The sequence below is a fragment of the Panthera tigris genome, chromosome F3 (assembly GCF_018350195.1).
Source record: "Panthera tigris isolate Pti1 chromosome F3, P.tigris_Pti1_mat1.1, whole genome shotgun sequence".
In the NCBI taxonomy this organism is placed as follows: domain Eukaryota; kingdom Metazoa; phylum Chordata; class Mammalia; order Carnivora; family Felidae; genus Panthera; species Panthera tigris.
The window spans coordinates 19,236,095-19,250,272 of NC_056678.1; the positions used below are offsets into that span (position 1 = coordinate 19,236,095).

General features: G+C 48.0%; 1 protein-coding gene across 2 annotated transcripts in view; it reads left to right on the top strand.

The window, feature by feature from the left end:
* The window catches only part of BRINP2 (BMP/retinoic acid inducible neural specific 2), a 120,522-nt gene that overhangs the window by 48,421 nt on the left and 57,923 nt on the right, over window positions 1-14,178 (top strand). For both annotated transcript variants that reach the window (XM_042976370.1, XM_042976371.1), the window contains exon 2: window positions 8,796-9,145. In XM_042976370.1, the coding sequence (XP_042832304.1) occupies window positions 8,874-9,145 (272 nt within the window). In that variant the 5' untranslated portion in view covers window positions 8,796-8,873. The remainder of the gene's footprint in view (window positions 1-8,795; window positions 9,146-14,178) is intronic.

Consider the following 14,178-nt stretch of genomic DNA (forward strand, 5'->3'; position numbering starts at 1 on the left):
ATGAATGGAAAGTTTTAAAGACCAGTGTTTGGCACATAGTAATTGATGCCTGTGCAATAATTGGTGATGATGACGATGGGGGCTCTGGAACTCATGGGTTCCCACTTCTGGAAATGTCAATTTCTCACGGACACGTGTGAAATAGACAGAATAAGCTCTAGGCATAGCATTGGAGGCCAGGTTCACGTCCTGATTTGCCCCCAAGTCAGCGACGTGACTGTGAATAACTCACCGCACCTCTGTGGCCCTATGTTTTCTCATCTCTTGTCCATTGTGAAGGGGATTCCATCACTGGCTCGCACTGGACAGTTGCATCAAAAGTTCCTTGAGGGATTTGCAAAATATTTCAAAACATAGAAATATACCCCAACCTAGGACATCAGTTATTTCTCCCTTTCCCTCCCTCTCTGTCTCTGTACCAACCCCCACCCCCATCATCACTCTCACCAACACACATATACCGCACACACTCCAGGCTGCTGAGAACCACTGGATGATTTCCAGCTAATTTCCAGGATCTCACCCTGTTCCCCCCAGTTCTATGACATGATCAGATGGAAATTAATCAGGGACCCAAAGAAGGCAAAGTTACCAAGTAATGAACACAGAGCCAAGCTTTGAGAAGTTTGTTGGAGAAAATGAGTCTAAAAGATGTCACAGGCAGACACAGACTCACGGAGAGGAGGGGGAGGCAGAATTGAACACAGTGTTAGGGCCCACAGGCAGATAACAAAGGGTCAGGTGACAGAGACCACAGAGAAAGGCAGATGGACTGCCCACTTCTGAGTCATTAACTATGGAGGGCCTGGGGAGGAAGACCGGTGAGGCCACTCAGAGTGACCTGTAGAGATCCCCAAAGGCTAACGGGGACATCTCTTTAACAGAGATTTTACCTTCTTAGGCTCCAGTGTTCTTACCTGTAAACAGCAACAAGCAAACAAAACCCCATAGTGGATGAGGTGGTGCCTGTGGACTCTTTCTGGCTCTGATACTTACATTGAAGCGTTGGAAGAAATAACAGCGAACACATACACAGCACTCACCACAGGCCAGGCACTTTTTAGAGGCTTTGTAAATGTTAGCTCGCTTAATCCCCACAACCCTATGAGGAGGCATGAGTATTGTTACCCTTTTTTAATATACATCACAGAAGAGGAAACTGAGGCCAGGGAGCTGGAGCCAGTGTGAGAAGCCGGGCAGCTCGACTTGCTGGCCTATGCTTGTGGTGCTTCTCCATGGACCCGCTGGCGGGGGTCTCGGTGTGTGGCAGAGGAGGGCAGATGTAGCTCAGGGCCACAAGGAACTGCTGTTCTTTCCTAAAGGAGTATAATGGAAGTGGTTTCGAGGAAGGTTGATCTGCATGGAGACCAGGTTTTAAAGGCTTTGAAATAGACAACCTTTCGCTTAGAGGTTCTGTTTGATCAGCACTGCCTTCTTTCCCTTTTCTGGAGGCCTCCGTGACCTCAAGAGAAGCTCTGGGGCATAGGGGCCTCCCTGGTCAGACACCGAGACCCGGGCTTTACTGTGTGAGGCAAAGCCTGTCAGGTTGCTTGTCTCTCCAAGGAAAGTGCCAAGGACATCCCCCAGGCGCGTACGAAGCCTCTACGACTGACAGATGAGTCCGCCCTTGACAAGTGAAGGGCTGGTTATCACACAGCAGAAACCTATAAATTTGGAGCCCTGAGGGGGTGGAGCCTACAAAGTCTAATTGTCACTAAAGCTGTGTGTGTGCGCGCATGGGCATATGCGTGTGTGTCGTTCTTTTAAACTCCTAGGACCTCCAAGTCCTATACTTTCTTCCTGTTCCGTGAGGGCAAGTTCTGGGTCTGTGCATCAGATTTAGTGCCATCACCTAGGACATTCCTTGTGCATAGGAATTGCTTAACAACTGGCTGTTTGAAGGACAGAAGTGGGTGAGGATGAGGACAGCTGCGGTATAGGTCTCGGAGTCCGAATGTGTGAGTGTCCCTTCTGCTTCTCTGTGGAGTGACCTCGGCGAGGCCCTTCCCCTCTTCCACCCTCTCCTCTTAGAGGTCTCAGATGAATGTAAGAACATTTAGGAAACAGTCATTATAATTAGCTCCTACCTTTGCACACATAATCATTAATCTTGCTCCCCTGATCTTACGCAGGGAGGATATCCATATGCCTCACCTATTTTAAGTTGTTTCCTGACCAGCGGTCGGGAAATGCAGCAAATGTAAATGTAGCTTGATGGTTCCGGGCCGGTTCTGGGGGGAGAAACCGAAGGTTGTGTCACGGAGCCTAGAGCAGACATGGCCGTCGGGGTGTGACATCTGCCTGGGCTCACGCGGGGAACGACGGCCAGGACGGAAGCTCTTGGAAGGGCAACCAGGAGCCTATGACCAGGGCAAACGCGCCGTGGTTAGTCTCTGTGGAGGCTGGAGCTCATCCCGACGAGAGGGGAGACTGAAAGTCACTGAGGTGAACTAACAGCCCTCCACATCTACCTGCCCTTTAGGAATCTCCACCCCAGAACGCCCTGTCATTTCTCTTGTCTGTCTGCCCTTTCTAGACAAAGGGGAGGCCGAATTCACACCAACATGTGGTGGAGGACAAGAACAAATCACGCTTTCTGTGAGTGTCTACCAAAGACACCCTCAGATTTATTCAAGAAAACATCTCCTCAATAGAGTTGGCCAATTAACCACTCAAATGGCTTGAAAACTTATTTAATGTCACTGCCTAATCATTTTATGAAATGTCACTGCTCCAACGGGCAAGGATTTTGGCTTTATACCTCACTTTTTATATGCTTCACTCCCTTCCTGAAACAGAGTTTCCTCCCAAATAGGACTGAAATCTTAATGCCTTTCCCCATATATTTGCGCCCCTTGTGTTTGCATAGAATAATGGAATTTCGGCACCGGGCAGGATCCTAGGGATCATCTTACCTCTGAAATCAATTCACTGATGACCAGAGGACGCTCCCAGAGGGAAGTGACTTGCTCCCAAGGGAACCTGTAAGTGGCAAAGCCTACGTAGTTTTATCGATGTGAATCACGTTAAGTGATACCGGAGGATCTTAAGAGGGTAGACCTGGGGGCGGCCGGGTGGCTCAGTTGGTTGAGCGTCCAACTTCAGCTCAGGTCATAATCTCATGGTTTGTGGGTTTGAGCCCCACGTTGGGCTCCGTGCTGACAGTGCAAAGCCTGGAGCTGGCTTCAGATCCTGTGTCTCCCACTCTCTCCACCCCTCCCCCGCTTATTCTCTCTCTCTCTCTCTCTCAAAAATAAATCACCATTAAAAAATGTTTTAAAGCAGGTAGATATTGATCGACCGCTGAAACACCTGATTCCCTCTTGCAGCTCACATCCATTCCTGGCCTCAGCATTTTCATCTGTTAAAAGGGGATAAAATCTGGAAGATGAAGTTCAAGTGTAATTTTATCACCTGTGCTTCGTAAGCAGTAACTACCACACAAATATTAAGTGATTTATGCTGGCATTTATTAATGACAATTGTTGACAGAATGAATGATTTTGTTAATTATAATGACACTTTCTATTTCTCCTTCTCTTCTGGACTCTAACAGCAGCTTAGCTTGGCCGTGCCCTCAACTCCTCTGATAAGCGACCTTCCCTCTAGAATAGTTTTCAGAGAGGAAACTCTACTTCTTTAAAAATTCTTCTTTTAATTAGGCTTCACGCCCAGGGTGGAGTGCATTACGGGGCTTGAACTCACAACCCTGAGATCGAGACTAGAGCTGAGATCAAGAGTAGGACGCTTAACCAACCGAGCCACCCAGGAGTCCTGAGGAGACTCTGTTCCTATCTCATTTGCCAAGATTTAGCACGTGAGCAGCGGACGCCCCAGATCCTAACTGCTCTGCATATCGACAGGTCCGGGCATAAATGGAGATTGAGATCACCAGGAGAACATGACACTGTCCCCCCCCCAGGTCCTCAGCTGGTTGACAGAGTGGTGGAGATACGATTCTCTCCATTTCAAAGGCCGCTCTGCCTGCTTCTCACGTGACTTGGTCTGTACTTGATTTTCTCTATTGGCAAAACCGTAATCCCTTTTATTCACGGCTCGATGAACTTATTTCACTTGTGCCTTTGGTCCAAGGCTAATTTATTATTTGTGTAGGTGTAAAACTCTGTCGTAGGTGTAGTGTAAGTAAATGGAATTATTTGGCTCTCACAAGTACATTTGTATTTTGTTCCTCAAGGAGCTAGCTCAGCCATGACTTTAACAATACTCACGCGGAACATGGAGGTTTACTTACACAGTCAGCTTTAGCATAAAACGACCCTTGGAAGCATTGTGGGGAAGGTGCTAATTGTTTCAACCTGCTGAATATTAGCAATCCCACCAGAAGTCAGGAGAATTGAGATGGTTATAATTTGCTGGACGTTTGCTGTTACAAAATCCCTAGTGATATTATTTGTGGAGCGTAAACAGGAAATGGCCCCAGAGCCCTTCCCCTGAAAGAGCCTAATTCTCGCACAACTGTCAGTGCAGCCGTTACTTTGTCTTTTTTTTTAAAGGTGAGGGAACACAGTCTAGAGATGTTTTAAGAGAAAGTTTTGAAACCGGTTTAAAACTTCTCCCTCTTGAAAAGAGATCTTTTCGTCGGGATGTCTTCAGATGCCGAGGAAAAGCGACGAAGCGGAAGCCGTAGGATTCCAAGGCCAAATGTTTCCCGGGAGCAGTCAGCGCTGCATTCAGGCGATCCTGCTGCACTCAGCAGACTTGGCCCGGCAATCAAAACCATTTGATTCCAAAGCTGATACTCCTAGAAGCAGGCAGGTTCCAGCACATTGTGAGCTCTGAAAAAGCCTAATTACAAAGAATGGCAAGAAGCACACATTGACGGAACGTATCTCCTTTCTTTCAAAGAGCACACGGCCTTTCACACCTGTCCTCAGAAAACTCTTGATTGGCAGGCGAGGTGGCGGCCGCCACTGCCCCCCCCTCCTTCCCCCCCCCCCACCCCGTGTTAGAGCACAGGGCCCAAGAAGTTCAGGAGCTGAGCCAATGCCACGTGTTGTCCCTGGCTCACCGTGATCCATCTATAAAACGCACGGAATTGAGTCGTCACATAAATTTGAGGACGAACTATGTGTGAGGGCTGGAATTATAAAAACAAAGACCTGAACTCTGACCTTGAGGGGTCTGTAATCTAGACAGCGGGGGGGATGGAGGTGAGCAGCATCACTCTGCTCAGGAAACTGCCACGCTAGCTTTCTCGCGTGCCAAGAACAACAGATGGTTTTTCCTCAGGGAGCACGGAAACCCCTCACCAGACCAGGCTTTGCACAGGACGGGAGAGGAGTATTGCCATCTTTTATGTTGTCTGTATTATTTTTTCTATTGCCGTGGAATGAATTACCACCAACTTTGTGGCATCGAGCAGTACAAATTTACCATCTTGCAGTTTCTGGGGGTCAGGAATCCGGGTATGGGTTAGCTGGGTCCTCTCGCTCCAGGTCTCACCTGACTGAAATCAAGGTGTCAGTCAGGGAAGCGGTGCTTCCCTGGGGCCCCGGGTTTTCTTCCAGGCTCACGTGGCTGTTGGCAGAATTTGTTTTCTTGGGCTATGACTGTCATTCTCTTTTTTTTTTTTTTTTTTTTTTTTTTTTTACTAGCTGTTGACAGGGAATTGCTCTCAGTTCCTAGAGGCTACCCACAGTCCCTTGCTGCATGCCCCCCAATAGGCCATTCACAGTATGGCTGTTTGCCTTCTTCACATCACCAGGAGCTTGTCTCTCTGACACTTCACTTTCTTTTAAGGGTTCTCATTCTCCTGATTAGGTCAGGCCCACCAAGGATACTTTCCCCTTTGAACAACTCAAAATTAAGTGATTAGTAACTGATTAGTAGTATCTGACCATATTCATAGGTCCTGCCTGCACTCAAAGGGAGCAGATTATGCAAGGCGTGCACAGAAGGACATGGAGATTATGTGGGGGAGTGCACAGAAGGACACGGGGCCATTTTAGAATACTGTCTTCCACAGTGTTCTCCCACCGGTCAGTGTGTTTCCACTTCATAGTGTTTGCTGCCTTGGCCTGCAGAGTCAAGTAGCCCCAGTCTCCAAAATGACCCTTCTCCCTTCCCCTCTGTCAACATGCCTTTAAAAACAGAACAGTATTTTATAAGAGGAATTAATCACCAATAGAGTTTCAGATAATGGAGTGAGCCCTTGCTTTTGTATAATCAATGCTTAGCATAGTGTCTTAGGAGTTCCCAATTTATGCTTCTCAAGAAATGAATGTGTGAATGATCAAATGAGAAATATTTTGGGCATCCTCATTGGATTACATCCTGTAAAAACAGGTCCTACCCCCCCCCCCCACCATGTGCAAGGCGGACTCCTTTCAGTTTATATCACTTTTCCCCTGATTCAAGAGTAATGCATGCTTATTATAAAACACTCAGGGATTTTTCTTCCTTCTATGATTTTATTTTTTATATTTAACTTTTTAATCCATCTGGAACTAATTTCCCAATGCGATGTTTAAAATATTCCATCCCCTACCCAATTAGTCTGTAATGTTTTCATATGTATATGTGTATGCTTAGCTCTTGTTGATAATGAGCTCTATTTTTGAGCTGTCTGTTCTATATCATTGATCTGCCCATCCAGTTTGTGTGCCAGCATCACCTATTTTAATGATCAGAATTCTGTGCTATGTTCTGAGACCCAGTAAGGCCAGTGTCACTTCTGTATTCTTCTTTTGGCCTCTGTCTCGACCAGTGCACGAAATGAGGATCTGTCTTGTGGTGGCACCAGCTCTTTAGGTAGGCACAGCCTTCTTGGCAAGGTCTGGACATGGAGCCAGATCTAAGCTCATATTCTGTCTCTGCATCTTCCTAGCGCAACTCCACCGAGTCCTGGTGAGAGGCAAACCTGTAATAATAACGCCATTGTAACAAACTTACTGTGAGAATCAACTGGGGCAGCTTCTAAGAATCACCCAGCACAGGGGTGCCTGGGTGGCTCAGTTGTTAAGCGTCTGACTTTGGCTCAGTTGTTAAGCGTCTGACTTGGCTAAGACTTTGGCTGATCTTGCAGTTTGTGGGTTTGAGCCCCATGTCGGGCTCTGTGCTGACAGCTCAGAGCCAGCCTGGAGCCTGCTTCAGATTCTGTCTCCCTCTCTCTGCCCCTCCCCTGCTTGTGCTTTGCCTGTCTGTCTGTCTCTCTCTCTCTCTCTCTCTCTCAAAAATAAACATTAAAAAAAAATTTTTTTAAAGAATTACCCAGGAGCACATAGTAGGGGGTCAGTACCTCCTAGCTGGGGTGGAGGAGTGAGTCTGAAGGTGCATATTCTCATGCATCTTTCCAAGAGGAGGCCACAACCCTCCTGAAAGCATCCTGTACAAATGCTGAGGCTCGGGTCTCTCACACTCGGGCCAGCCTTTAGGCTCTGTGTATCCAGGATTCATGCTTGGCCCCGCCTCCCGGAAGCCTCTTCAGGGCTCACACCGGTCCAAGGGAAGTCTGGTGGTTTTGTTGAACTGGAGCCATTGCAGACGACACTGGGGACTCTGGAAGGGGGCGTGAATCAGATGCTGAAGGCTACTTTGTCTGCCCTTACAGGGCTCTGGAAGTACCAGAGAATTAACATCCTTGTTTCATCCCCAAGGAAGGAGCCTGTCTCCTTGGTTTTGGCAGCCAGAGAAAGTCCTCAAGGCCACAGATTACAGGTCCTGGGGGGTGGGGGTTAGAAGGCATCCTAGCACATTCTAGCACTGAAGTGCTCTTGGCGAGGGGAGACGGCATGTGCTGTTCAAGATCTGAGGGACAAATGCAATCGTAAGGACCTCCATAGGATCGAATCAGTCCTCTGTGTCTGCCCAAAGGTTTGTAAAGATGACTGTTTATTCTTAGACAAGGTGCAGGCGCTGGAGATCGAAGGCCATATGAAATATGAGGAGTCACAGGCAGTCAGGAGTTTTGAAAGCCAGAATCTTCTTGCCTGGCCCCTTCCCTTCTACTCAGAGAAGGCCGGGCATATGCTCATTCACTCCTTCAAGGAGGGTCTCTAAACACCAGCTCTCTGCTCTCGGGACCTGGGACAGAAGAATACACAGCCCTGCCATCAGGGGGCTCCCATGCCCTGTGGAGACAGAACTACAGGCCTCGTGTGTACTCAGATCTGCTCTCTGATGGTAGGCCATCCGATTTCCCGCTCTTAACACCATTCCTGCGCGGCCTTCAGTAAGAGGGATCGGATCCTGAAGGCTGGAAGGAGTCTTAGATATTATCTCATCAAGCCCCCTTATTTTCTGTAGGAGAAAACTACAGCCAGAGAAGGGGAGTGATTTGTTCAAGTTCACCCAGCTTCCCAGCAACGACGGGACCTCCCTACTTCTGTGCCACACGCTTGGCTGCCCGAGAAGTGGGGTCTCCGTTCACCTGGCCTCAAGCTTTTCGAGGCAGTGGGGACGCTGTGGGCCTGCGACGGACCCCCAGCGAACATTCTGAGGGAGGGAGACAGAAGCAGAGGGCGTTGAGTCAACACAGGAAGGGAAGCAACTTCCTGGAACGGCTGGGCAGACCTCCAGGGTTCACAAATGTGGTTTCTTCCTTCCCTCTTTATCTCCCTAACCCTCACCCTCACACGTGTGAAAATGAGGACGGCGGTCTTCCCCCTAGGATTGTTTTAAGGATCGAAGGGAACACGTGCCTTGAGCACTTTGCCCAGTGCCTGCGATGAAGAGGTGTCGTTAGCATAAGGGGGTTCCTGACGTGCGAGGCGCACAGGCCCGTGCGGGCTGAGACCAGGGTGTCCAACTGACATCGCCGTGTCGGACTTTTCTAGTTCCAGGAGCCCTGGAGGAGCGGCACAGAGCGGGGGAGCGTGGCGAGAGAATGAAGAAACCAACCGCCCGGGAGAAGCATGAGGCGGCAGTGCGGCACTCGGCTTAGAGGGCTCGGGCGGGCGGCGGCCCCATGGGCAACCCTGCTGGCGCTGGGCCTCCCGGGCTGGGTGCTGGCGGTCTCGGCCACGGCCGCCGCCGCCGCGCTCCCCGAGCAGCATGCCCCCTCCGCCGGCCAGCCGCCCCTGGACTGGCTCCTCACCGACCGCGGCCCCTTCCACCGCGCCCAGGAGTATGCCGACTTCATGGAGCGCTACCGCCAGGGTTTCACCACCAGGTACAGGATCTACAGGTGAGTGGGGCCCGGCGGGTCAGGACCCGAGCCAGGCAGCACCCCCGCGCCCCCCCTCCCCGCCCACCGTCCGGAGCTGCAGGTGCTGTGCCAGCTCCCCGTGCCCCCAGACTGAACTGGGGGAGAGGGCGGGGGAGCAGCCGGCAGGGAAAATAAGCCTCCCATGTTGGTTTTTAAAAAAAGAAAGAAGAAAACACATACAAGCTGGAAAACCTGCTGATGCCTCCTGGGGAACTGAGCAAAAGGGTTTCTATTTATAGGCTGTGCTGCTTATAAATTGAGGACAAACCAGGCAGCATGGAGTCAGCGTGTGGCCCGTGCTGCCGCAGGAGGTCAGAGTCAAACGCTGGGGCCGGGTTTTAACTAATGGGTTAGATACTTTCATGAGTTGTAATTACTTAGACATGCAAATGAAGGAAGGGCAGCTCCAGCTCCTGCCTTCGAGGTCGGGGGAGATCTTCCAGGTCAGGGGGCAAGTCTGCCCTCATCCTTGTCCCCACCACAGCCGCGGCTGGCCTTGTGCGTGGACAAGGGCTATGTCTTCTTGGCCCTTTAGGCCCATCCTGGGGAGCGTCGGAGCTGAAAGTCAGCCATGAGGCTGGCCGGGCTCATCTGATGAGGGATGAGCCTGGCTGCTGGGCCAAGCACGTCAAAAATAGAAGGGTTCTCAAAATCCTCACCTTGGGTGACCCAGCCAGCCTCAGGGCTCCCACGAGTGCATCTCTGAATAAAAACTTCCCCTTCATCCCTCTGCCCACTCACCCTGTTGTCACTGCTCTTTTGTCCTCTTCACCTTGCCCGTGGCCTTCAGACAGCCCTGGGAGCTTTGCTGAAAGTTTTTTCTTTTATCAAAGACATCTATTTTTCCAATTACAAATTAGTTTCTAATGCAACAGAAAGAGAGAAAATAGGAAAAAGCACAAAAAGAAATAAAACCAGAACGTCCCTTGTTCCTTTTAGCAACTAGAGGTTGCTATTGTTAACCGTTTGGCAAATGCATTTCTAGTCATATGAACATACTGAAATTTTTGGCCCCCTTGCTAGATCTTGCACTTTTCATGGCTTATGCACACGAGTTCATTCAATCCTTACAACAGTCCTATATTGGAAGGACAGTTATTATCCGCTTTTTACAAATGAGCTCATTGAGGTCCAGAGAAGTTAAGGAACTTGAGGAAGGGCACACAGCTAGTAAGGGTGGAGCCAGGATTAGCTTCCTTGTAGCCAGACTCCAGAATCTGGGTTCTTACGATATATTTAGAGACATTTTTCTGTTTCTGGGAGTTTTTTAAAGTTTCTGCGATAACTATGCAGTCTGTGGAGGCTAGTATAAGGTCTCAGAAATAAGGTTTCAGGGTATTCATCCCTGGAAGGTTCCCAAATGGTAAGAGCAGCCATTTATAGAAGCTGTTGTCCTGGGTTCCCACACGTGGATGCAGAGGAAGGGACAAGATCAGGCATTTGAGGGGCTGGTACAGACAGAGAAAGTCCGCTCTCAGGAGCAACCCACCCAGCTCTCCTTTCAGACCCTTTCTCTTTCTTCCATCGTGCTTGGATCCGGTCTGGTCTTGGACGGGATTGCAGTTCACACTCTGCTTCAGTGGCTCTGGTCCGCGCCATCCTCTAAAGACTACGGAAGAAATTTGCTGGGGCCACTGAGGCAGAATGCCGCCAACTCAGGCTGGGAGAGGCAGAGTTAACGCCGGCTCAGGTGAAGGTAAATGGGCAGAAGAGTTTGACTTGATGTTCAGTAAATGTACAAGAAACTGAACATTTGCACCCCCCCACAAATTTTCTATAAAGTAAATTCAGAATAATGATTCTCTTTATTAAAGAATTTTTTTTCCCATCCTCAGAGACTGGGAGAGAGAGAGAGAGAAAATTCACCCTAGAATGTATTTAAGCAGCAAATCCCTCCAGTCCAGGAAAACAAGATTTAATTTACCTTAGACTTTTCAGTTCATCCCAATCTTTTAGAAGCACTTTTTTTTTTTTTTTTTAAGTATATTGGAACTGAAATGTTAGGCTGGGAATCCCAACACCACCATCCACTTCAAAGGGCTATAGAAACTGGAGTGAATAAACTATCACTTCTCCCTGAGTAGATTTTTCTTCTCATTGAGTCCCAGCCCCAAGCCTGGCAGCTGCTGGATGCTTGGGCGGGAGCTCCGAGCTGGCCCATGGGGAGTGTCTGTAATCACTTCTGCACCATCAACCGTTCTATCAGCTGGCAATGGTTTTCTGATCACTTAATGTGACAAGCTCTTACACTGTGCCATTCTGTTTCTCTGGGGTCAGTTATTGCACATGAACCTGTACTTGGGGAAACAGTAACCAGTCATTCTGACAGGAATGCGGCATTCTGATGGGTGACCCTTTGGTGGGGCGAAGAGAGAATGGTCACACACGGCTGCTCCAGGAGCATTCTGGGAGTTTTGCCTTTAGTTATTAAGCAAAATGGTGGATCCATGGATACTGTTGTAGGGATCTACATTACTCCTGTGGGAATTCATTTTGAGCCCTTCCTCTTTTGTCTCCAGTGGAAATTCTCTCTGGCAAATTCAAGATGTTGCTTACTTTGACTAAAGTGGTCGCAGAAAACTGGTAAAATATACATTGAGGGTCGTCCCCAGTGACCTGAAGGGCATTTTGTCTAGAAGGGCAGAGAGAGAAAATGCTTACAGAAAACATCAGTTCTGTGGTGAAATCCTGGGTTTCAAATGGCATTAGTGTTTTATTTGTTTCTTGAAGAAAGTTTTCAGGAGGTAGAAATCAGATGGTATCCACATGTGCCTTCCGTAGAAGAAAGGAGATGAACTGTGGTGTGGGAAGAAGAAGATCTCCCAATGTGGCTAGAATGTTTGGTGCAGAGGCCATGAAGCTCTCTCACACAATGAGAGAGAGGCCCTCCTTCTCTTGTGTGTAAACAGATCATAACTGGCAAAAAGCAAGTTTCTAATATTAAGCTCTGAATCCCATCTATTCTTACATGGATATCAGAGTGTGCTCTCCCTTTGAGAAGATGCCTGGTTGTTCTAGAATAGCTTTGGCCTCTAACCGTGGGCCCCTGGAGATTGTTGCCCTGTCTGTTTCAAGTTTGTATTCATGTAGGCATAGATGCTTCAGAGTGAAAGTTCTGGAGCCAGATGACCCGGGTTCTAGTCCTGGAGCTGCAGCTTACTAGCTGTCTATTGTTGGGGAAACTGTATAATTGCTTTGTTTCCCAATGTCCTTATTTATAAAGCCAGGACAATAATAGTTGTCTACCTAAAAGATTGATGTGAAAATTAAGTTAGTTAATTCATGTTAAGCACCTAGAACAGTATTTAATGAATATTCCCTATTATTAGATTGTCCTCAACAAATATTAGCCAATGAAAGAATGGTAATGAGGTAAGAGCCATGGGTGCTTTGTGATAATGTCTGCTGAAGTCTGTCCACATTCAACAGACTATATGACGAGGAGGGGGGAAAAAGCATATTAACCTTTATCCTTCAATCTCTCTCTCTTTGGGAGAGGAAACCAACCAAAGGATGAATGAATCATCTCTGGGGCACACGCTCACTGGTCCCCACAGGTAAAAATCTTTCTCCTACAGTCAGGGCTTGTTAACTGAGCAGGCCTTCCTCAGGACATCCTACAGAAGCCAGTCACTGCCAACTTCTTGTCCCCAGGGACAAAACGAGCAATCTCGGCATGGCACGGTTATGAGAAGAAAGACAATAGGCACTCTTGTCAAGCCTTCCTAAATAACAGAATGGGCTTGGCCATGATACCCAACTTGGGGCAAGCTTTTAAATGCCATTAATCAACCTCTCCCCATGTCTTCCAGCCCTGTTAGATCAAGATCTGAGCAATCAGCCCATTTCTCAGACTCTGTCCCTTAACAGGCTAGTCGTAAGAGCTAGAGGAGCAGAGCTCTTGTCTCCAATTCCATCTGTGACCTCCGTGCCCCCTCCCTTGCTTGACTCCATAGCCCCCACTAGAAATACACATAAGTGCCCCACCTCTCACAGCAGCCCTGTGAGGCAGATGGGGGCTGTTAGGGTCCAAAGCAGTGAGATGGACTTGTTCAAGGTCACAGCCAGAAATAGCACCCAGGGCTCCTGACTTCAGGTCTCCTGCCCATTACTCTAGCCCATGCCACTTCCCTCTGACTGGTAAGTGCATCTTCATTATACCACGCAACCTAATCAGGCACCTAAATTGAGCTGATGCAAATGTAAATATGGTTTCTCGAAACACTCTAGCGGTAATGTTCCATTCTCCCCTTGCTACAAATCAAAGTAATGAGCAGTCTGGTTTTTTTTTTTTATTTCTTTTTGTATTAAAGCTTTAATAGAGAGATAATCATGGGATTGGAAAAAATCCAAGCCACTATGATGAAACGCTTGAAACTCGGAAAGAATAAATTAAAATTAAGAGAGAAAAGTTAGAAATCATACAGAACAATGAGCATAATATGGTGGTTGGGAGGAAAGCAAAACTAGGTATAATTCCAAATTATTGATCTTAGTTAGTCATTATTGCCTCCATTTCTATCTGCTGCTTATTTAGGAAGGAAGGGTCTGGGGCTACATTAGAAGCCTTTGGGGAGGAAAATGAACAAACAAACAAAAAAGAAAGAAATTAGGTGTCATCATTGACAAAAAGGATATTATACTTTCATCGTATTCTGGGCAAATTTTGCAGATTTTGAGAACCAAAGTAGAACAAAGCTGGAAAACAAGAGAGGGGAGTGGTACCCAAAGGTAGGTAGCATTGAGGCAGGAATGCATTTTTAGCAGGTGCATCTGGAAATATCCAATGGGGCAAGCAGGGACAGAACCGGATGATGTGGTGAGTTAGGGCAGTGAAGGCAAAGAACTTTTCAGTAGACACCAGAGCAACAACCCTAAGAAAAGACAATCTTTGTGCAATTCATCAGGATGAAAAATAAGATTTGGCAATAGCTCACATGTGAGGGAAGTGAGAAACAGGAACAATCAAATGTTTGATCCGTGCTGCTCCAAGCGTGCCTGGTGCACCTGCA